Consider the following 22,881-nt stretch of genomic DNA (forward strand, 5'->3'; position numbering starts at 1 on the left):
GCCCACCACGACATTCTGCCTTTGACTCATATGCAAGTCCAAGTGTGGAGGTCACTGGAGTTGGCCTTTTTTGACTCTTCATTTGTGCATTCATTTATCCAACTATCCAACAGATATTCAAGGAGAGGAGCCTAGTTTGCCAGATGTACACTAGATGCCAAGGACAAGGAGGAGAATGTCTCTGCTCTCCCGGGGCGTGCAGCACAGCAAGGAGAAGGTCATCGAGCAATCAGCTGAATGGGTACTTATTTATTTGCCAGTGTGGTCAGCAGTCTGAAGGACTGGGGGAGGCCTGCACATGTGGAAATGACTGAGTGTGGGGTGAAAAAGCAAGCCTTCCTGAGGAGGCAGCCTTCCAGCTGAAGGGCTGTGGGAGTCAGCTGAGCAAAGCATGGTCCAGGCATCTGGAATAGGTGAGCAAACTTCAGACACAGGAGGGATGGCCACCAGGCAGCCAGTGTGGCTATGTAAGCTGCTCTCCTCAAGCAAGGCAGCATAATCTCTCTGAATCAGGATAGAGAGGAGATAGAATCACTGATAAATATACATACAAAAAATGAATAGCAGAAACTCAAGTAGTTTCCTCTGATTTAGGAAGGGAGTTAGGGAATGTTTCAGTGATTCAGTGGTTCATCATGGACTTCTAATGAGGATGATGTAGGAAATGTGCGTTCAACAATTGCATATCAGCATACCATGACTCTTGAACATTTCATTTCCATTAGCAAATCTTTCTTTATCTCGGAAAATTGTGTTGCCAGGTGTTCTTGACACCGTAAGCCTTAAGTTGTTCCACTTACCCACTTCTACAATGCACTGTAGAGCCAGAATATTGAATTTACATGTTCACTTCTGTACTACCACCTTGATAACTAACGTGGCAAGCTCTACTAAAGCTATCCCAACAATGTCACAGTTAGCTACGCACCCAACAGAAGTGGACAGATATGTCCACTCAAAGGCATGCTCAAGATTGTTCTCCAAAGCGTGACTTGCCATCACTGAAAATGGGAAATGATCTAGACACTCCTCGGCAAAAGGGAGAGAGTGTGGTGGGTTCAGGAAATGTAAGATCGTACAGCTGTGATTCTCTAAGTATATGAACAATATGGATTAATTTCACCAGCAAGCTGGCAAAAGAGCCAGACAAAGCCCACCTGGCCATTTATTTCTGTACAGAGCAGTGGAACACATTCATGGTATGCGAGGTCAGGGGTGGATACGCATGGGGGATGTGGAGTTGGTGTTGCAAGGGGGCATGGGGCTGCACTTGGCGGGCGTGGGGCTGGTCCTGCTCTGGCTGATGACCTGAGTGTTGATCTGATGAGTGTATTCTTTCAGTAAAACAAAAGAGTTACTGAGTTTGGATTTGGCACAAAGAGATCTTGAAAGTCCCAGTTTCACCAGTGTGGGGCAGGGAGATGCCCATGAGTCTCACAGTTTTCTCCTGTGCAGAGGTTGTGAGAAGGCCTCTGCATGGCTGTGGGGGAGTCAGCTCAGGGCACCCTTTCCTGAGCCCGTGCCCTTCTCCTTAAGGGGATCCTTCGAGTTGGCAAGGAGATGCTACGGGAGCATGCGGGTGAGAATGATGGAGGAGCTGTGGGCCAAACTAGGTTCCAGGTGTGTTCCTCCACAATTCTCAAGAATATGCAGAAGACAAAATTCCTATTAACCATGTTTCCCCCGTTCCAGGACTGAGGCTATATTGCCCCACATGAGAGTCCACAGCACAGTGAGAACAAAGGTCTAAGTCCAGAGAGCATCAGGTGGGTAGGGAAGAAAGCTGTTACCCCAAAAGGGAGCACAGCAGAAAGACAAAGGAGGAGGGGCATAGTGGACCTCAGCCTTCTGGGTGGGAGTGAGTCTGCTAAGATTGCAAAGCAGCAACATCATGGCATTGGGGTTTACAACTGGGAGGTATTAAAGGAGCAACTGCATACCATTCACTGGGGACCGTGTAAGAAGTTTTAAGCCATGCTTGAGTCCGGGTCTACTTTGGCATTGAGTGGGACCTTTCTTTGAACCATATTCTAAGTGCAAAAGGGAAGATACACTGGATCACAAAGGCAACAGATCTACACATGGAGCCCACATGAAGAAGACTGGGATGCACTGAGGGCTATACCAACCATGCAGCCCTTCAGGATGGCGTGGGACATCACCACAGAGGTGGGAAAGGCGCTTCTAAGACAGTGAGTGAAAAAGCAGGGTATACCAGATAGCTGTGTGTGCATACGGGCAGGTTTAGGCTGGAGGCCCCCGAGGTGGGCCACAGATCCCAGCACGCCAGCAGCCCCAGGCGCTCTTGGTAGTGTTCACTCTCGGTCTCAGCCAGAGCTGCAGAATGCAAATCTGGGGCAGGGGAGAGGGGAATCCTCATGGAGGATCCCAGAAATCTTCACAGATTTGCAGGCCCCTTAAACATTGAGAAGCAAAGCCCTGGGTTGTCAAGTGTAGTGACTTCAAGGAGAGAGACTCAAGGAGATTTCTTATATTATTAATTTTTTTTTGGTACTGGGGATCAAACTCAGGTCCTTGCACTTGAGAGGCAAGTGGCGGAACCACGGAGCTAAATCCCTGGTCCCAAATTCTTTTTTTTTTTTTTTGGTAGTGGGTAGTGGGGATCGAAGTCAGGACCTTGTGCTTGTGAGGCAGGTGGCGAAACCACTGAGCTAAATCCCCAGCCCTTCTTATATTATTATTTTAAGTGTGTGCTTTTCTTTCAAGTTTCTACAATGAACATGTATTATTCCTGTAATAAGAAAAAAAAACTCTTTAAAAAATCAAAGACAGATTTGTTCTGTGGCATGTGAATAATGATTTCCAGATGCAAAAAACAAAATAAAAAGAAGCACTTGCAAGGAATTTCAAGTTGTCAAATAAATTAACTAAATTTTGAGCAACATGAAACACATGAATTGTGTACGCTAACACCTAGCCTAGCCAAACATCAGCATTAAGAGGAAAAGTTACTAAGAAGAAGGAGGTTTAGTGTGAATTGAAGGCTAGAAGGCCAAAAGTGAACATAGCCGCTATGCATTCCTAAATTGGAAGGAAAAAACAAAAAAGCAAAAAGAGCCACAGTAAGGAAGGATGAGCCAGGACTTGGGTTCAAGGCTGGCAAGACTCAGGAAGGGCTGTGGGACTCTGCCCCAGAATGTCCTCCAGGCTGGCACTGGGGCCACGGAAACCCACGTCCTAGCAGAGCAGCTTTCCAGCCGGCCTCCCCCACACAACACAGCAAGCAGGTGCATCTGCCCCACTGGCAGATTCCCCTTCGTTTCTAAGAAGAGAAGCACAGCTGCCTCCACTCAGAGGGAACTTGGGGAGATGCTGAGGTAGGTGCTTCAGTGTCCTGGTCTGCTACCCACAGCCGGAGCAGAGGATCTCCTCCAAGGAGGGCTCTTCAGTGTCCTGCAAAGCCATAATATCCCTGCCATGCAGGACCCTCGGAGTACTTCATCTCTCCTCAGCATCCATCCCTGACCCGGTATCTTCTCTCCATTCCCCACTGTCCCCTGTGGGGGTCAAGTCCCAGGAGCCCTTGGTTGCCCACCTGGACCACAGTCCAGCTTTGACCCTAGTCTCCTCTGTTCCTGGTTTTTTCAGCCTTCAGGTATTACCCATGGCAACCAGACAAATCTTCCCAGCCTGCAAATCTGATCACAACCAATTCACAACCCCACCTTTTGTAGAAAAAGGTCCAAACTCCCTCCTGTATCTTTACAGTTTTTCTAGCTCGATTATTTCTCTAGCTTTATGTATTTATTGTTCGTTTACTTTGGTATCTGGGATCGAACTCGGGACCTTGCACTTGCGAGGCAGGTGGTGGAACCACTGAGCTAAATCCCCGGCCCTCTGGCTTTATTTTTGAGTCCCTCCCCATAGCATAGCTCTCCACACACAGCCCTCTCTCTTGCCCACAGGCACTGGACCACTTTCCCCCAAACCCAGAGAACTTTCTTCCTACCCTACCTTCACTTACGAACTGGTGTTTATCACTCAGGAATCAATCCTCTTAGGAGTTACTTCCTCTGCCCATTTGACTTCAGGCTCCCACTGCTCCTATCAAGCACTATTTGCCTTTTTACAGGACCAGGCCTCCCCGGAATAGGTGTTCTTTGAAGGGGAACACATAGGCGCTAGCCAGTGCAGTGGCCCAGCACATACTGGCCATTCAACAAATATTTCTGAATGAATGAATGATGAGACCCAATTTTCAGCATAAAAAGAGTGCTTGCCAGTTTAGGTAAACTATACCGAGGCTCCTTCTTCGTCTGTTTAAACTACCCATTGTAACAGGAAACATCAGTATCTTCAATGAAACACTTGGAGATGGGACCGTTTAACCTTGCAATGGAGGGCTTTTTACTCATACATTAATTTTACAAACTAACGGGTCCACTGTGACCTGTTTGCTCATGTGCATATATCCTGCATTGATCATGTCCCCTTTCCCTCCTACCCATTCTCAGTCTCCAGTAGTCCCTCTTCTACTTTCAGGTCAGAGGATTTCTGTGTCTCCTCCGTTACCACTTGCAGAGGTGGATGGAGCCCAGGCATCTGGGAGGCACTGTTCCCAATGGTCCGGCCTCACTTCACATTTGTGCCCTCTCCTCCTTATTTGAGAGCTCCAGGTAACTCTGAGCTAGAATTCTGAGCTCTCCTCTTCTCTCTGTAGCCCTATTTCTGTCTCCATCCTCCTCAAAGCCAGGACGAGAGATCTGACCGTGAAAGGGCTGGTTTATTCCCATGGCACCTGGGCCCGGCTCTGCCACAACCCTTATCGACTGAGTCAGCTGCGGCCTCCTCAGGAGCAAAACTGCCAGCGTTATCTCTTAATTACACCAAAGTCAGCCTTTTCTGCTTTCCCTTTGGTTCCTCCTGGCTCCCTTTGAACAGGGTTGTCAGCGGAGATATCAGCATAAAATGGGCCATCTGTAGTGAGAAGTGGCTCTGCTTGCCAGGCAGAGAGCCAGTCCCTGCTTGTCAATGTGTGGTCTATTTGTTAAACTAAGACATGACCTCCGGCCTTGAATCAGTGTGCAAACTTGCACATCAAATAGGCATTTGTGAGGTTAACCTCATTTCTCCTCACTTTACCGAGAGTTTTCTCTCCCTTCCTCAATTTCCAGGTAGAATTGGGACAACCGTCAGAGCGTTTGTCAGCCTCAGGAGGGGACTCTGGGTATTTTTTTTTTGCAGAAGTGTGAAGGAGTTGACAGAGTGCAAGTTTAAGCTCTGCTTCTCTTGGCACTGTCTGTGTGTCCCTAATGCTCTGTTGTGGCACAGTTGTTCAAAAGTGATCCTCGGACTCCTGGACAAGATACTGGGGTGGACGGGTGGGAGCATCAGGCACCTCTTCAGGCTGGAGGGCTCCATTCCAGCATGGCTTCTCCGGGCCAGTCCACCCTCTGATCCCATTTGGTGTCACATGTCTGAGCCCCAAGGTCAGTAGGGTACTGGTGCCAACTCCCTCCTTCATGGGAGCCCACTGTTAAATATTTGGGTATCTTACAAGTTGGTGGCTTGAAATTGGCCATTATGGGAATATCTGTACCAAAGAAGGTGGTGACACTACTTGCCAGGGTTCCCTGCCTCAGAGAGACTGTTTACCACAATATCACAGCATCTAGTTTGAAGCCACGGAAGCTCAGACAACTATAAATGTGGCTACCGGTGTTCTGACTGCAAGATACCCCTGGAGTTTGATCATATCCATCAAGGGTGAAGGCTAGGCAGAAGTGTGGGAGTGGAGTCCCGCCGGCCCCAAACTTCCCCGTGGGATGATGGAAACAGTGAGCTGCACTACGCATCTGCGACTCCCGTGCCCAGCTGGGATGTTCCTCTTTCTCTAACAGAGCCTGCTCCGTGAGCCCTGCCACATGCTGGTCTGAACCCGTCCAGAGACCTACTACACTGAAGGTGGTAATGCAGAAGGACCTCAACTTGTGCAATTACTCAGTCTGCCCCACAGATAGGCCCACTGTCCATTTGCTTCCATGTCTGTTTCCTCAACTGTGCAATGGAATGCTCTGTATTTAGGAGGGATGCATGAGAGTCACATGATAAACATTCATGTGAGTGTGCTGGATGGAGCCCTGCTTCGGTATTGGGAGTCTAGGTTTGGGTCTCAGCATTGTGCCTGTTCGCCTGGGTGACTGTTATCTCAGTTCCAACTTCCTCATCTGAGAGATGGGTGTTGTGCTGCCCACTTTATAGGGTTGTCATAAAAACTCAACACAGTAGTAGGGATACCCATGTTTGGCTTAAATCCTGACACATATCAGGTGTTGAAGACTATAGTGGAATTTTAGAATTGCTCAACACCTCTAAGTATAGAATGTTAATTCAAGATGAAATACAAGATCTTTTAATGTTCACAAATAATTAAATATAAATTTACTTTGAGGGAAAAATAAAGCCCTAGGAACCTTTCAAATTGAGAACTGAAAGGGTGATAAACTCAGGGTTAAAAATACTGCTTCCTCCATAGGCTCAGAAGCCTTTCTTTGCTGGATGTATATCACTGAGGGCAGTTTTGCATATATATGTATTTGGCAGAAAACCAAAACAAGTCAATTATGTTTTATCATTAATTAAACTTTGCAGAAGGAGGGCAACACTTGCTAATGGGGAGTATAGCTTTTATTAGACAGCAAAATAAATTAGAATTGCCTCTATTCAGTTGTGAATGTTTTCATTAAATGGAATTAAAATATCTTCACATGTTATGATTAAACCCCAAAATAAAAGAAATACATTTCTCTGTCTCTGTCTCTCCATCTTTGTCTCTCTGTCTCTGCTTGCATGGACACACACACACACACACACACACACACACATGCACACACACACACAAAACTCATCAATATCAAATCTGTCACAATCTGCTAAGGATGCTTACATGACCTAACATAATGGTTGCCTGCCAAGCTATTTAACTGGTGGTCTCATTGCCATAGTAGAAAATTAAAATTTGTTGGAAATATCCAGACTGATCATATAATGGTCTGTTAAATCCATTCTGACAACAAACCCAGCTATGATCATTTTAATTAATCAGTAATGACTGAATGCTTATCCAACCAGCCATAGATGTGGCTAGAATTCAAGGAAAAGGCTACTGGAATCTGCACTATGCATTTAGTACCTTAACAGGGTAGTACATTTAATAAATCACACTTAATAGGAAGGTAAGAAAAGTACAAAAGGAATGATGTAGCTGCTCACAACATGTCTTCAAAGAGGTATAACTAATGTTTAAAAGTGATCAAACAAAAATTCCATGGAGGAGATTGTATCAGAAATAGGTTTTCAATCATCACTGTCCATTAGAAATACAGTGAAAGCCATACAAGTAAGTTGCAAAGTCTGGAAGCCACATTTATAAATTAGAAAAAGAAACACCTGACATTGATTCTAATCCTACCAATATTTTTATTTCAACAGAAATCAATATAAAATTTATTAATGAGATATTTTCCATTCTTTGTGTGTGTATCTACTGTTTTTGACATCTACTGTGTATTTTACACTCAGAGGACATCTTAATTTGGGTATTATATTTTTTAGGAAAAATGGCTGATCTGCATATGAATTAAAATTTACAATTGAAAACATAGATTCACATGCCATGTTGTCTCAATAGTTAAATCAAACTGTGGGTTTCAAGATTAAATTAGTATATGTGCTGCCGAAATGAGCACACAAGATTAAATTTAAATGATTCAGAAACGTAATATCTAGTTCCTGGATTACACTACCCACACCTCAAATAGTCCCTAGCCATTCATGGTTAGTGGCCCCCTCCTGGATGTGGAGTATGGAGCTCTGTGCAGGGATGGAAATGAAATGTTCCAGTGGAGAGTGCAACCTGGGAATGTAAATACAGGCAGCTTGTGTCAAACGCAGATGAAGGGAGTGTGTCCGGGGAGATGGAAGAGTTTAAGAGCACATGGAAATACGAAAGCCTATGTATCAATGGCTTATTTGTAATCTGAATATAGAAATAAAGTGTGATGTTTATTTCAAGAAGAATCCTGAATGCTGAGCCTCTGGGCATCTTAGATCTCCCGTGTTCTAGTTTCCCTCCTGTACTCTATGGGTAAGTTTCAGTTACTGAATATAATAGCTAGTTGCCTAAAATGGGGGAAATGAAATTGATGTAAATTTTTGAAAAGAACACATGGACCTGGATAAAGGGTATGAAGCCAGAGATGTAAAGGGGGCAGGGAACAACAGGATGGAGCAGGACAGGACCTGGCATGGGAGTCTGCCTTGCAGCAGGAGGCTGAGGCTGAAGAAAGACGGTGCTGGGGAGTTGGCATCAGCTTCGGTCCAGCTCCAGAATGCACCTTGGTGCCCATGGGTTCTCAAAGATGCAAATGACTATTGAATAGAGCAAAGCAAATTCAGTGCTAAGACCATCAACCCTCTGGTATGTGCTTTCCTAGGGAGGTATAAATGGGAGGCATAGAGGGCCAGGATGAGGGGATACTTCTTAATATATCACATGTGTGGACCTTTGTGGAATAGTTTGGAACTGCTGTAAATTGTCTTCACGTATGACTCACATTCATGACACAATCAAAGCAGAGACCCGGTTGAGTGATTTTCATGATTTGTTCTAACGATCTATGTTGATTCCCTTTATGAAGAGCACATGGTCCAATTACATATTTCTTCCATCCTGGGTTAAAGATGTCCTTCTAAATGCCCATTGTGCCAATTTATAGGCATATAAAAAAGGATTTTCAGTTAAATTTACTTTCATTGGTTTTGATGAAAAGGGTTTGTGATGAAAGTAGAATCTCTAATAAGGATTTCATAAATGACTTGTCTTTCAAATTTAATATAAAACAGCATAAAATACATCTCCCAAAGACCTCCATGCCACCACACAGATTTAAAGTTCCTTGTTCTCAATCAATCAGGGCCAAGAACTCAAAAAAATCTGTAAAGATGTAATCAAATATTTATCAGCAGATATTGGTAAAGCTGAGAAATTGTGTATGGCCCCAATTTTTTAATAGTCATACTTTGAAGGGGGAGAGGAGAAGGTACACATAAGGAATGGTGTGCATCTCTCCAGGACACAAATCTCAACTTCCCACTTCTGTCTAGAATTTGAAAACAGTAAGAAACAGATCTGAGTAAATGTGCTCAGGACTGAATGTTTTAGCCTTGCTTCAGAAACATGAAGAGATTTTTCTAGGGAAGAAGGTACCTTGGGAAAGAGCCAAAACCAGGAGGAAAACTTGGTTTCTTATGGCTGGGTGTGTTGGGCTGTTTCCCAGAAGTCTGTAGGTTCGTTCCTCTCTTGTGTTCCCAAGGGGCTGGCTAAGCAAGCAGCAGTGAAATGAAATCTCAGGGTTGTAATGTGGCTCCCTCTGATGACCAGGAAGCACTCCCAAATTCCAGTAATCTAGTTACTTATCATCTAATTATTTGGCAGATAAATGAATTATGCAGCAGCCAGGTCTTTATCTCCTCCCTGGAGGTGCCCACACCGCCCTCCCATGGACCTCAGTCTGACATGCCACGGGCCATGGAGAGGACTCACAGAGATTTGTTCACCTCATCACCTGGCTTTTGATGTCCTTATCCTTTAGTATACAGAATCCCTTTCTTTAAAGGAATTTAGGGTGTGATAAAACATGACCAAAAAGAGGAAAGAAAGAAAAAAGAGGAAAGAAAACCAAGAATAGACAGCCTCCATTCATCCTCTTGAAATGCAAGAGGAAAAGAGTTTGGTGCCAGCATACCAACTCCTATATCATATAATGTAATCTTATATTTGAGTAAGCTGAATTTTTCACTACCAAATTATTATGAAATTCACAAATCTACAGGGAAGTTGAAAGAATTTTACAGCAAGCACCTGTATGCTCATTAATGAGATTTTCCCACTGACACTTTTGTACACTTCCTTTATCATATATCCAACATATATCCACTAGTCTATACTTCTATGTTTCTTACCTTTTGGTGCATGTTAAAAAGTTACAATTGGTTTTTTATTTTATTTTTTTTACATTTAGTTTTAATGTTGTCTTAAAGAGAGCAACTGCCAGAAAGGATATTTCATTCCATGGAGGAAGAGTCTCAGATTGGGTTGCGCAGCCCTGTGCATACTGGGCAAGAGAAGAGATGCTGAAATCTCAAAGAAGTGACTGGATGCTTGCCTCTGCTGCTAATCAGCTAGGTGACTGTGGAAGATGCTCATAAAGTGGTTGTCATCAGAATTCAGCGCAATAAGTGGCAAGTGCTTAGCACAGTGCCTGGTAAACAATGGATAGGTGCTGGTATTTCCCCTTCTGTTATCCTACAAGACCAAGGATCTTGTCTGTTTTCTTCACCACTAAATCCCTAGTTTCTCCCTTACAAATAGCAAACATTGAACATATAGTTGTTAACATGAACTGGGTTGAATTTTTGACCTTTTTCTTCCTGGGGTATAGCAAGTATTTATTCATGGAGAGAGGCAAGTATAGTGGGTTTCAAAGGTACATGATATAAGAAAGTCAGTCCAGGAAATGAGGTGGAACAGAGAATGAGACAAAGAGAGAGAACCGAGCCTGCAAGGCAAGCTATTTATGTCACGTTTAGGGACAGAACAGGACCCATCAGTCTGGTACCCCATACCCCACCCCTGGACCACACCATTGCAGTGCAGAGCACAGACTTATAGCTGCTGTGTGGCATCTCTTTGCCCAGAGGGTCTCCTCCAAACCAGAGAGGGCTCATATACCTGAGCCCAGAGCACAGGCCAGGCCAGGTGTGCTGGAGAGTTTACACCCCAGGAGCAGCTCTCAACCAATGACTGCTAAAAAGAAGGCCTCTTGACCTTCTCTAGAGCCATGAGTCAAAATAAACCTCTTTTCTTTATAAAATACCCTGTCTCAGTATTTCGTTGGTGTCTGAAAAATGGACTAATATAGTTGTCAACAACTATTTTGGGGCAGATCATCAAAGATATATAAACTCCAGTCCCTTGGCCAGTAAAACTCTTGGCTGCAAGGAAATCCAGGTAGAAACCTGGTCACAGTGCATAGGGCTGTCCAAGGGAACAGGGCACATCAGCCCAGCTCTGTCCATTCCGAACAGCTCTGCTTTCCTTTGTGTCATATTCTGGGCTTCCAAATAGATTTTGCTTAATGAAAATCAAATTTGGCATGGCGGTAGTTTGAAATATTTAGTGATCTTCAGGATATTGGCTTACTGCTGCTTCTAATTTCCACTAGAAATAGATGTCTTAGAGTGCAAGTCACCCCCAATCTCATCCAGACCACCACAAAACTCTCCTCTCGGTGGGTCTCTTGGTTCTCATTCCTCTTTTCCACTCTGTTCCCACAAATCACTCTACCAGGAAGTCAGAAGAATTTCTCTCCTGGGGACAGTGGCTGGAGATCTCTGGCTGCAACTGTGCTGAAATCCTGACTCTTCCTCACACCTCCAAGTTGACTTCAATGCCCTTACTCTCCTCTTTCTGACTGTGTTGGGGTCACCAGGTGAGCGGCTCCTCAGACACACTCCACTGTCCCCATCTGCAGGCCTCTGGACATGCACATTTCTCTGCCAAGATGCCATGTGCCCAGACCTCCCCATGGCCATCCATGTCTCTTCCATCCCATCCTCCTTAAATGTTACACATTCAGACCGGCCAGCAGCCATCTGTGTGAAGGTTTGCTCCTCCTTCCACTGCCTGGTCCTGCCATTTGCTCTTTTTCTCATGCCTTTGTGTTTCTGTTTTTCACAGTATTTGTCATATTCTGTAATTCTCTTGTTTATTTACTTACTTATGGAAACATTTATCTTCCCAATAGGATATAAGCTCCATTGTCTGCATGTTCATAGCTATATTCATCCAGCCCCAAGCTTGGGTCTGCTCATAAAAGGTACTCCATTTCTATTTACTCAGAGAATGGACAGACTAACAGCACCAGCCATTAAGATCATTCATTCAACTAGCCATCAGTGTTCAAATTCCAGGTTTACGAAAGTTGCAAAGTGTTTAAAATTTGATTCCTCATGTTGTCTTCCTTATGAGGAGAGGAAGTATTTAGTGTCAAATGTATTCTACAGGGGTCATTGTTGGGGTCAGAGACAGACTAGGCCAAACCAGGGAGTCACTCATGATGATGGAGTTACTCGTGCCAAATGCCACACAATCAAAGTGATCTTTAAAACAGGCCAGCTTTCCAAAAAACAGGAGATTAATAGTGACCTATCATAAGTGACCCTGTCTCTCTGACCCAGCAGGTCATAGAAGTCCTCTCTGCTTTAACCTTATAAGATAAGTGACTTTGAAATGACTGATCCACTTCTTGCTCCTTATTTAGCCCTTTCTGTGTTTTGTACTAGCCCCTTCTGCCCGGCTCAGCAGAGCAACTTTCCATTTCATAGATAGGATGCTGCCAGAATCTCTAATAATGGCCAATTCGATCACTAAGATCAATTTGTTGAAATGTTGTTTTCCAACACAAGGTAACATCAGTATTGAGGCCAATTTAACAATGACTATTCAACTGACAGCTTCCTAGAAAAGTTGTTCTGATTCTTGTAACCATGTTTCTGGTTAATACATTTTGGTTACCTTGATCTGGTCTGCTTTTTAGAAAGCTGGCACAGCGCTGTCCCTGGTTCTCAACATATGAAAAATATGATCTCAATAAGGACACCTATCAGCATGCTGCTGTCCCACTGGGCTCTGTGTGGACACCAACTGTAAAGGCAGAATCTAGTTCCTAACCTGCTGGATCACTTCAGCTTCATTTTCTACCAAGTAGATCTCCAAATCACGATAGTCAAAGGTGTTGTTTTTACTTTCCTTTTTCATCCTTTTTGGGGATGATCTTCCGCAATTATTTTCTTGCCAGAATCACTTTGGCCTTCTATCATAGGGATTGAGGCCAAGCCTGGCAGGTCACCAAGACCATCAGCTTGCCTTGTGTATGCTTGTCCCTTAATAAAAACATGCTTTGCTGCTTGTCAGATGCCCGACTTACCTTGCCAACATCTCGTGGGAAGGGCTGTCTCTGATTCTCTGGAATTAGAATCGGGGATACCACAATGGACCTCTTTTGTCTTGGGACAGGAGAAGTTCTTGCAAATTTAAATATATCCTAAAAAATGAAACAAAATCAACTGATTAAAATCTCCCAAGGCAGTGTGTATTAATCTGCCCTGAAAGACAGCTCTTTTGTTGTGAAAGCACACAGCTGTTTGGAGACCGTCAATTTTATTCTATCAAATCTCATTAGTGTTACCAAGTACTTTGTTAGAATCATACTAAAGCCGACATCATAATTCACAACGACTCTCATTAAGCTATTTAATCCCAACTTCTGAATCATTCTAGTCACAATGTCACTCCTTGTTTATACATCCTCCCTTGCTGATGTATTACCATTCTTGACCTGCTGTGGGAGTAGACTGTCTATTCACCTGGTCAGGAACCCAGAGACTTACTGGATATTAAAATGACTCTCATCATGGTGACTGGATGGTCCTTAGACTCACAAGGAAATCTGGACAAAGGGCCAATCAGAGTTCTAAACCACATGGGGCCTTCCGCAGATGTGCAGTCAATAGTTTTTCAGGGGGTATGCTGTTGTGAGGGGGCACATTTGGGAATGCACTCCCCAAGGAATACTTTCAGCTTTGATCACTGTAGTCCTCCCCTTCTCCCAGGTTTTGCCTTCTCTGTAACTCAACTTTTTAATTAAATAGATGTGTTCAACAAACAAAACATTATCATTATTTTTTAAAAAGTATCAGTATTACATTATATAAAAAGGAAACATAAAAATAAATATAATGGAGAGCAGATTATATTATTAAATTTGAGCTAGAAACTGTTGCTTTAGAAAGAAAGCTCCTCTTTTTGAAAGGGAGGTCAGAAGGGCTGAAGGCATGGTAAGGGGGCATTAGCACCAAGAGGAGAAATTTCGAAGCCTGATCAGAAGACTGAAGGAGAACTGAAGACAGTATAATTTTCATATGTAAACCATATGATATCACCCTTTGTTGAAATATAATATCATATAATAAACCATTTAATATCACACACCATTTAAAATCATCTTCCATACCATCACAAGGAAGCACGGTGATCTTTGGACAATAGGTTCTTATTGAAATCCTGGGTAAATAATAATGCCACCACTAGCCCCTGGCCCCATAAACGTGTGTATGTAATCATAGTTTGAAAAACAAAACTTACATAAGAAAAGTCAAACAGGAAATAAGACCAGCTAAGGCTCTCAATGCTTCTACAGAATAATCACACTTTTTGCTGGGAGTATACACTGATAACACCACTGTAGAAAACCACTGCATGATATTTATTTATTAAGAGCCTTAGAGATGTGTACATCCCTTCCCACTATAAGCTCACTATATGAATAAGTCCAAATAAGAAACTCAATAGAATAATATCAATATTTGCAGAAAGATGTTTAGTGAGACATGATTTGTAATGGGAAAAATGAAAAAGAGCTGACATGTTCAAAAGCAAGGACAAGGTTAAATGAGGGTCCCCACGGGGGAGGTATTTGTGGGTCATTACCAATATGGCAGCTGGGAAGGCCGTGCTTCAATTCCATTGCTTTCACCATCTCCACCATAAACTACTATGATAACACTATGCTGTGTGTTGACTGATGTGGCAGACACTTTAAGTATATCAACTGTAGCATTTGTCTAACAATTTGTCCCAAGAAAATGTTAGCTTTCCTTGACCAAAGAAGAAAATTCAGAAGGATCATGATCATGTAAGAGTTGCTCCAGTTTCCCCAGTCAGCAGAGGGAATATATAGGATGAGATATATGGGGAAATATGGAATATTTATTGGATGCTTTCTATTTTACACAAACTATTTTTCTATATTGGGTATAGAAACAAATCAAAGTCTCAATGAAAGAGCCAAAGTAAAAGACCATTTGTCTCTAAGAAGACAATAGACTCAACATGCAGACAAAAACAGAAAATTGGGATTTATATATGTAAAATCAGTGCAAAGAAGAAATAGCAAAGATCAAAGAAACCAACCAACAAAAAACCTAATCAATCAAAAGAAAGCCATACAAAACAAACCTAACTCAACTCAACCCAAAAAGCAGCATAGAGAAAGTCAGGTTAGGACAAAAAATGAGAAGACAATGGAAATAGAGTAAATGATTTTATACAAAACTGATGTATACCATCTAGAAAGAGTCTGTTGGTTTGTCAAGGGATGGCAAAAGAATAGAAAATATGTAAAATATGTGGAATATATGAATCTCATTTACAGTTAAAAACTGGGAGCCTCAGCTGAGTGAATGTCTCTAAAAGCGCTCTGAGAAGATTTAAAGTCCCATGTAAATGTAAGAGACTGGTGATTCAGCTCTATAATGAGCCAACAGAGGCCTCTGTTCATTATGACAATGTCTGTGTAAATGTGTCCGAAGTAATGAAAGAGCATACTGCGTTGTCAATAACAAACTTTCCATTGTTTGCAACAGAGGGCTCGCCTGTGTTTTCAGGACCGTGAGTGGGTGAGTTTTGTTCTCAGGGTGTCACGTGGGCTGGTCTCTGAGCCCCAGGCCTAGCCCCCATGTCTTGGTGTTTTTCTAGACCAAAGCTCCAGTCCTAGCTCTCCCAGCAACCCACAGGCTGGGCGCCAAGCACAGCAGAGGCAGCCTGGATCCACAGCACCAGGGAAAGAAGCAGGAGGCCCTGAGCCTTGGGGAAGGGCATCTGGAAGGGACAAGTGGTGGGATGGGAGTAGCCGATTGAAGACTGCTCCATGAGCTTGTGACTCGATGGGCATCTTGAAAGAACAGCTGGGACAGGTCGCCTTTCTACCTCCCACTCTTAACTTTGTGCCACAGGTTGGGAGGAACATCAGGGTTTTGTCTAGGTCCGAGGCTCTGCCTCTGTCTGTGATTTATGCGGATATCTATAACATTAGTATGCTATGGCTTTGTCTACCTGTCACTTGCTCTATGTCTACATGGCTGTGTGTGCTCTGAAGCCACGCACTCTGTGTGACTGGGCCACGAGGGAGCCACGGAACCTGACTGACAACCACAGATCACAGGCAGATCTGGCTGCATGAGTGCGACCGTGCCTATGTGCCACTCTCCGTGTGTATTTGTGTGTGTGTACGTCTGTCCCTCCATCTTGTGAAAGCGCTAAAGCCAGCAAGCTGTGGCTGTCACTTCAAGGAAAGACAAAAGCAGTGGGGGTGAAATCGATGGGAGTGAGTCCCCGGTGCTTCTCTAAGGTGGAAGAGCAGAGGGTGGGGGGACTGAGCATCACTGTGGAGGGGAGGCTGCTTTGGACGTCTGGGCTCCTGGTGCTGCCAGCACTAAGACAGAAAGAAAGCAGTGGGGTCACAGATGCACACAGGAAGGAGAGAGGGGAGAGGGGAACCAAGTCACCAGCTCCATGTGCAAAACCTGCTGCGGGGAATGGGGAAGCAGACACCACTTGTATTCTGGGGAGACAGGAAAGGAGCAACCCAGCCATGCTACTGGCCCAGCAAAGGCTGGTAAGAAAAGGAGCCAGGTGGTGAGATGGCATTTCAGAGCGGGAGGGGCACAGCCACCAGGCACGGGCAGGGGCATCTCTCTCTCCACAGGATGGTGCAGGGAGCAGCTGAAGTCTGGCCAAGACCTGGTGGCTGAGAGCTTTCAATGGGCAGCTTTAAGAGTGTGTGGTTGACAAAGATCAGAGGAGGAGATGGAAGTGAGGACTTGGGTACGGAAGGAAAGGGGAGAAAAGGGTAGTTTACGGGTGAAAAGACAGACATGGACGGGGACTGGGAAGGGAGCTGAGGGAGTGAGAGAAGGAAGACTCAGTGGGACCCAGTAGACAATGATGGAGGAGGAGGAGGAGGAGAAGAAGAGGGAAGAGGGGGAGGAGGAAGAGGACCAGAAGGAGGAGGGAGAATGGAGAGAGGAGCAGAAGGAAGGAGAAGGAGGAAGAGGGGGGAGGTAGACAGAGGAGGAGAAGGGGAGGAGAAGGAGGAGGTGGAGGAAGAAAAGGGGAAAGAGGAGGAGCAGGAGGAAGAGGGGAGGAGAAAGAAGAGGAACAGGAGGAAGGAGAAAGAGGAGGAGGGGGAAGAGAAGCAGGAAGAAGAGCAGTAGGAGGAGAGCAAAGGAGGAGGGGGAGGAGGAGGAAGAAGAGGAACCAGAGGAAGAGGAGGAGAATGGAGAGAAGCAGGAGCAGGATGAGGGATGAGCTCAGCAACAGCACAGGGGCCCTGGGAGGGGCATGGAAGGGCCTCCTGGAGGCCATGCAGAGTGGGGCTGAGGAGCACTGCAGTCCTCCAGGGTGTGACTTTCCTGTCCTCCAGGATGCCAGGATGAAAGGGGAAAGTACACGTGGGTGTGCTGCATGCCCCTTTACGCAGCAGCACACAGTGAAGCCCGGGTCTTTCCCACGCAGGATGGATGGAGGACATGCAGAAGTGAGGGTGAGCCATTCTAGCCCTTCAGGAATGAGTCATTCAACTGTGGGAGGCCTGAAGCCAGAGCTTAAATACAGACACATACACTCAGCCACTTGCCAGTTTCGGGAGTCATCCGAGATGCACAAAGATGTCAAATATTCTCTGCCATGACAAATGCAAGCTCTCATGCACATGTGGGCTTATATACACGTGTGTATGTGCTGACACACTCATGAGCCCATGCACATGCAGCGGCACATGACCAGCCCACACCCAGAGATTCGCACACCACATGCACACAGCACTCCTTTCCCAGGACCACATGCACCCCAAGGTGAGCAGAGCAGGCCCAGGGTCCCACTGGAGCCAGCTGTGTGTCCCATGGGACCTTCTGTCCTGGATGGTGACCCCTCTGAGGACCATCCTGGGCTGGCAGCAGCCCCATCCCTGCAGGACAACTGTCACTTCTCCCTCCGTCTCTCAAGGCCCTGGTCCTTCTGCCTTCTGCCTTTGAGTATTCTGGTTTGCACTCTCACTTACCTTGTCTCTCGCTTCTCAAACTCAGGAAGAAACCTGAAGGCAATTAGAAGCACGTACCAGGCTACCTGGAAGTATCACATTACCAGATCTCAAACTCTGTGCCAGAAACACAGGGGGGACCCTGACACTGTGAGGGACAGGGGTGGACCTGGGAGTGGAGAGAAGGCAGGGAAGGAGGAAGGGAGAAAAACATGAAGAATGAGAGAAAGGAAGAGATTCAGATTCATTCAAAAAATATCAACCAAGTCCTTCTCTGGGCACCTGAGAGAGTATAGTGCATGAAAGAACAACTTCCTGCTCTCCCTGAGCTTCCAGTTAGAGGGAGGAGATGAAAATGCAGAGAGAAAGAGCAAGAGCTAGTGCAGGGGAAGGGTGGGAGCTTTAGGATGGGGAGGCCAGAAAAAGAGCCACTGAGGTGGTGGCCTTGGAGGCTGGGGGAGGGGGCAGCTACCTGGCATATGGATGCTGCAGCACAGCAGGCCCCAGCCTGAGCCCAGGGAGGGCGAGTGGGACTGCCAGGGTCAGGCCTGGCAAGGGGGATTCAGATCCTGGACAGCTGTGTAGACCACGGAGAGGGCTTTGGCTTCGGTAGTGCATGAGGGGTGAGCCATGGGAGGGTTTGAGCTAAGAGCGATGGGAGCCATTTCACCATGAACAAGGCTGCAGCTTCTGTGCAGACAGATTACAGGATGAAGGGAAAGCAAGGTACATCTGTTGTGTTTCTTCTCTTTCCCACCCATGTCCACCCAGAACAGAGGTTCCTCCTGAAACACTCCTCCAAGCATTTGACTTGTGTAAGAGAGACCTGGAGTTAACTTTCCCTGGCTGGAACACCCCTGCCCTGTGATATTTTTATTTTATTTATTGATTGATTGATTGATTGATTGGTGCTGGGGATCGAACTCAGGACTTTGCACTTGCGAGGCAGGCGACGGCACCACTGAGCTAAATCCCTGGCCCTGTGATATTTTTAAATACTGAAGCAAAATTTAAAGACCATACAATTCACCCATTTGAGGCATGCAATGCAGTGATTGCTGGGTAACCTCAAAGCTACTTTCTCCCCTTATAGCTTTGCCTTCTCCACCTATAGGAATCACAGAACACGTCCCTGCAGTATTTCACGGACTCGGTCTCTTCCATGGCTGGTGTGCGGCCTGGGAAGCAGCAGCATCAATGACTCTATGCGGTGCAGGGCCTCCAGGGGGGGAGCCTGCTCAGTGTCCTCCCAGCCTGGTTCCTGGCTGAGGCTTTCACCATAACCAGGATGACTTCTCCTCAGTCAGCCTCCCATCCCCAGGCTGCCTCCCCTGCTGCCCAGCAGGTGACAGGCCAGACGCTGAGGCCTCTCCCAGAATCTTCCTGGACATAGATCTGAGAGTCACAAAGCCTGTTCCCGGGGGACCCACTGCGACACCCATGGAGGCCTGGAGTAGAACTACATGGGCAAGGAGAAGGGGAAGATGTTTGGTCTGGACTGGCATCTACAGCTGGGACCGACTCCAGGTTTTGGCTGTTGTGACCCCTCCCACCACTCCCTGCTGAGGCACGTGGCCATCCCAAGTACTCAGTGACACCTGAGAAGACAGCATGGTTCTCTGCTCACCTGAGCGCAAAGCCAGAAGCAGCTTGGCCTGGCTGGCCCCTGTCCAAGAGTCTTCCTGAGCCGCACAAACAGGGAAGAAGCAGCCATGGAACACACTCCCTGGCTTCCTACCTGCTTGCTCTGCTCATTCCTGTCTTTGCATTGTGTAATAATTGGGAGGGAAACCACAAAGCCTTGTAAAGGAGTCACATCTCTTCTCACACTGGCCTAACTTTTGGGCCAAGACGAGTAGAAGAACAACCACCCATCTTTCCTCAAGGCAAGGAGCTAAGAGAGGGCAGAGGAAAGCGAGACTCCAGAGGCCAGGGCAGCCAGTTGTGGATGGCCTCAGAGGTCAAGGTAAAAGGTCAGGTTTGTTTCAAAGGGTGCCGGAGCCATTGCTGGTTCCATGAAATGTTATGATGCTTTGAGTTTGACTTGAGGATTTTCCTTTGGGGAGTCTGAGTCTTAGATTCCAGCCTCAAGACTCATGATGACATAACTGGCTTTTTTGACCTTTCTAACCCCAGGACTTCCCTGGCATCCTTGCCGAGTCTGATGGAGGAAATGTTTATTATATGCCAGGTACAGGACTAAATATGTTACATCATCTCATTTAATTCACTCATCAGCTCACAGGCAGAACCCTCATGGCTGTTTTCCTGAGGTGCAGGGATATAGGAGACTTCTCCAGGGCCCCTCAGCACCTCAACCTCTGTGTCTCCAGAGCTCCCTGTGTAAGCACAGAACTCTACTCCTCCCCGAGGTTGTGCTGCTGACACCCTTGACAAGTCCAGGTCCCTGCCTGGGAGAGTTCTTTAGCCCAGTTAACTCCTGTGGAAGAGAATCACAGCTATAACATTTTGGCAGAGAAAGGGTGAATGTTGTCAGCCCATGGTTATCAGGTAGCCCATGGCTACCTAGGCTGGGTGGGGCCAGCTTAATTATCTACGAATTTCTTCACATGAATGGATCCGCAGAGGCCAATCTGCAGCGTATTGCATCTCCCTGCTAATGACATCTCGGAGCTTGGAGCTTGAAAGAGCTAGGAGGAAGGTTCTGGGCCGCTCCGCTCATATTTTCTATGCAATCACATGTGTGGTTCAGCCAGTTTTGCTCTACCTGGGGTGAGATGTAAAGTTGTGTTTTTACCTCCTAGGGCTGAAGTTTGCATGCCCAAGGAAGCCACAGTCAACAAATACAAAACTTGCTGCAGGAAATGTAAGAGGTTGGAAAGTCAAAATTTTCAGTTTACTTCATTTCCTACTGTCTATTTTCCCCATATTCTGGAAGCCAAATGTTAGCCAAGTAGACAGAGTTATGCTGACAATAAAATGGAATGACAAGGAAATTACCCATTAGTCCTGCATGGCATCTCATGGTGGGGGCTATGGAACTAATTTTAAAGTTGAGGGGCACGGAGGACAATGGCTGGTGGATTCTCAGGACAGGATGAGGGTAGTCTGCTGTTGTAAATGATGTCCCTCCTGATTTTCCAGGGATGCTGCAATGAAACTGGGAGAAATGGGTACAGGCCACTGTCACCCATTCTCCAGGCAGCCATGCTTTCAAGGTGCATTCACCACCCATACCCGAAACAACGTCTTCAATAATGTGAGTCGTATGTCAGAGACTTTGGGGATGGCCAGCCCAAATTAAACAATGACTTCCCCTGGGAGTTCCGGTAGAGTCCTGAATGCTGGAATATATCCCCCATGCCATGGTTTTGCATGTTTAAGGTGGAAAATAAATTACTTTGGCTCAAGTAGTTAATGTTGAAATGAGGTTACTGGTTTCATAGGGGGATCTGAAATTTGGGTGGTAGCTCCAGGAGTTCTCATCCAGCATCCAGCGAGATCTAAAAAGCACTCCGCGGCCCCTCATTAATGTGGCCTGTGCACCTTCTTGACAGAGGATGAAGCTCCTGAGGTTATCAAGGCCGGGAGGACCCAGCAGGCTTAGCTCCCACTGATGGGTCTGCCTATAGGTGGCATCCCTGTCCTGCTCTGCATCCCAGCTGCACCAGCGCTGTCTGACTGAAGGCCTTTCACCTCAGTCAGTGCCTGTCCCTGCCTCCCCTCCCCTCCCCTTTTACCTGCTTGGCCCCATCTTTCTATTTGCAACTCAAGCACCATTTTGGGGGCTCTTCCTTCTCCTTAGTTGTGGAGTTGCCTGCACCTTGTGCTTTCTACCTAGAAACTTGCCGCAGGTTTTGATTACACATTCATTCAGCACCATTACTTTGCCAATGTCTGTCTTCTATACAAACCTAGCAGCTCTGTAAGGGCAGCTGTGTTCCTCAGTGCTAAGCATAAGCTTAGCACGCAGCAGGTGTCCAAAAATACTTTTAAAATATTAAGTAGGTAGCAGGTTTAGCACAGTGCCCGGTGCACAGCGTTTGGTTCACAGTTGTGTTTGTTAAATAAATTAATAGCATGTCTGTGTTTCTACTTTGATCCGCTCACTAACATAAACATATTCTTTTTGACAACAATAAAGTTACCACATTGGTTTGGATTCTTTCCTCCTGGGAAGCTCAAAGGTTTATATGGCAACTGAATCCACAGAAAATTTTTATAAAATTCTTTCTGCTGTTAAGCTGAAATCTGCATCATGAGACTGGTTTTGTTTTCTGGAGTTACATGGGGGAAATCTTTCCTTCTTTGTATGACAAGTGTTAGCTACTAGAGGTGAACGAGCTGTGATTCCTGCATGCTGGCGTTTCCTTATATGTTCTTTCCTCTAAACTAAACACTACCTCTTCCCAGAATAATCTGTATCGGCATGGATTCTACACGTTTCCCTCTTTATAATTACTGTAATTTATAAGTTGCTCTTAAAATTCCTCTTCAAATATTCTTGAGTCATCATTGTAGTCTAATCTGCTCACTACAAAGTTGGGAGACACTTAAAAATGAAACAAACAAACAACAAACAAAGTACACAATTATTGTAAAGGTCTGGCATGGGAGCCATTCACGCTTCAAAGATAAACTTTTTTTCTGAATAATAATATAACTCTACATAGCCTGTGAATATTCATGTTCTATAGACAATTTAACATTTAGAACTCTATCATAAGGAATCAATGTAATATATATCCATACATAATCTACTTTTAAAGGTATTTGGTATAATAAATGAAAGAATAAAAGGAAAGTAAAAGGAAGTGAACACATTATTCACCAAAAAGAGATAAAGGGTTAAACAGGATATCTTTTCTTACTACTTCTGCTAACTCCCAGCCTATAAACACCTAAACACACATTCACTCCTTAAGAAAAAGAGAAGAAAACCATACACGTATATACACAT

The 22,881-nt window shown here is 45.3% G+C and overlaps 1 protein-coding gene across 6 annotated transcripts in view; it reads right to left on the minus strand.

Annotated features, from left to right (window-relative positions):
* Cdh13 (cadherin 13) overlaps nt 1-22,881 on the minus strand; it is a 1,170,900-nt gene that overhangs the window by 576,180 nt on the left and 571,839 nt on the right. For all 6 annotated transcript variants that reach the window (XM_087208695.1, XM_087208541.1, XM_087208666.1 and 3 more), the window contains one exon: nt 13,011-13,127. In XM_087208695.1, coding sequence (XP_087064821.1) covers nt 13,011-13,127 — 117 coding nt within the window. The remainder of the gene's footprint in view (nt 1-13,010; nt 13,128-22,881) is intronic.

This window comes from Heterocephalus glaber, unplaced genomic scaffold (genome assembly GCF_053883595.1).
Source record: "Heterocephalus glaber isolate CG9 unplaced genomic scaffold, H.glaber_assembly_v1.0 deba00000071, whole genome shotgun sequence".
Classification (NCBI taxonomy): Eukaryota; Metazoa; Chordata; class Mammalia; order Rodentia; family Bathyergidae; genus Heterocephalus; species Heterocephalus glaber.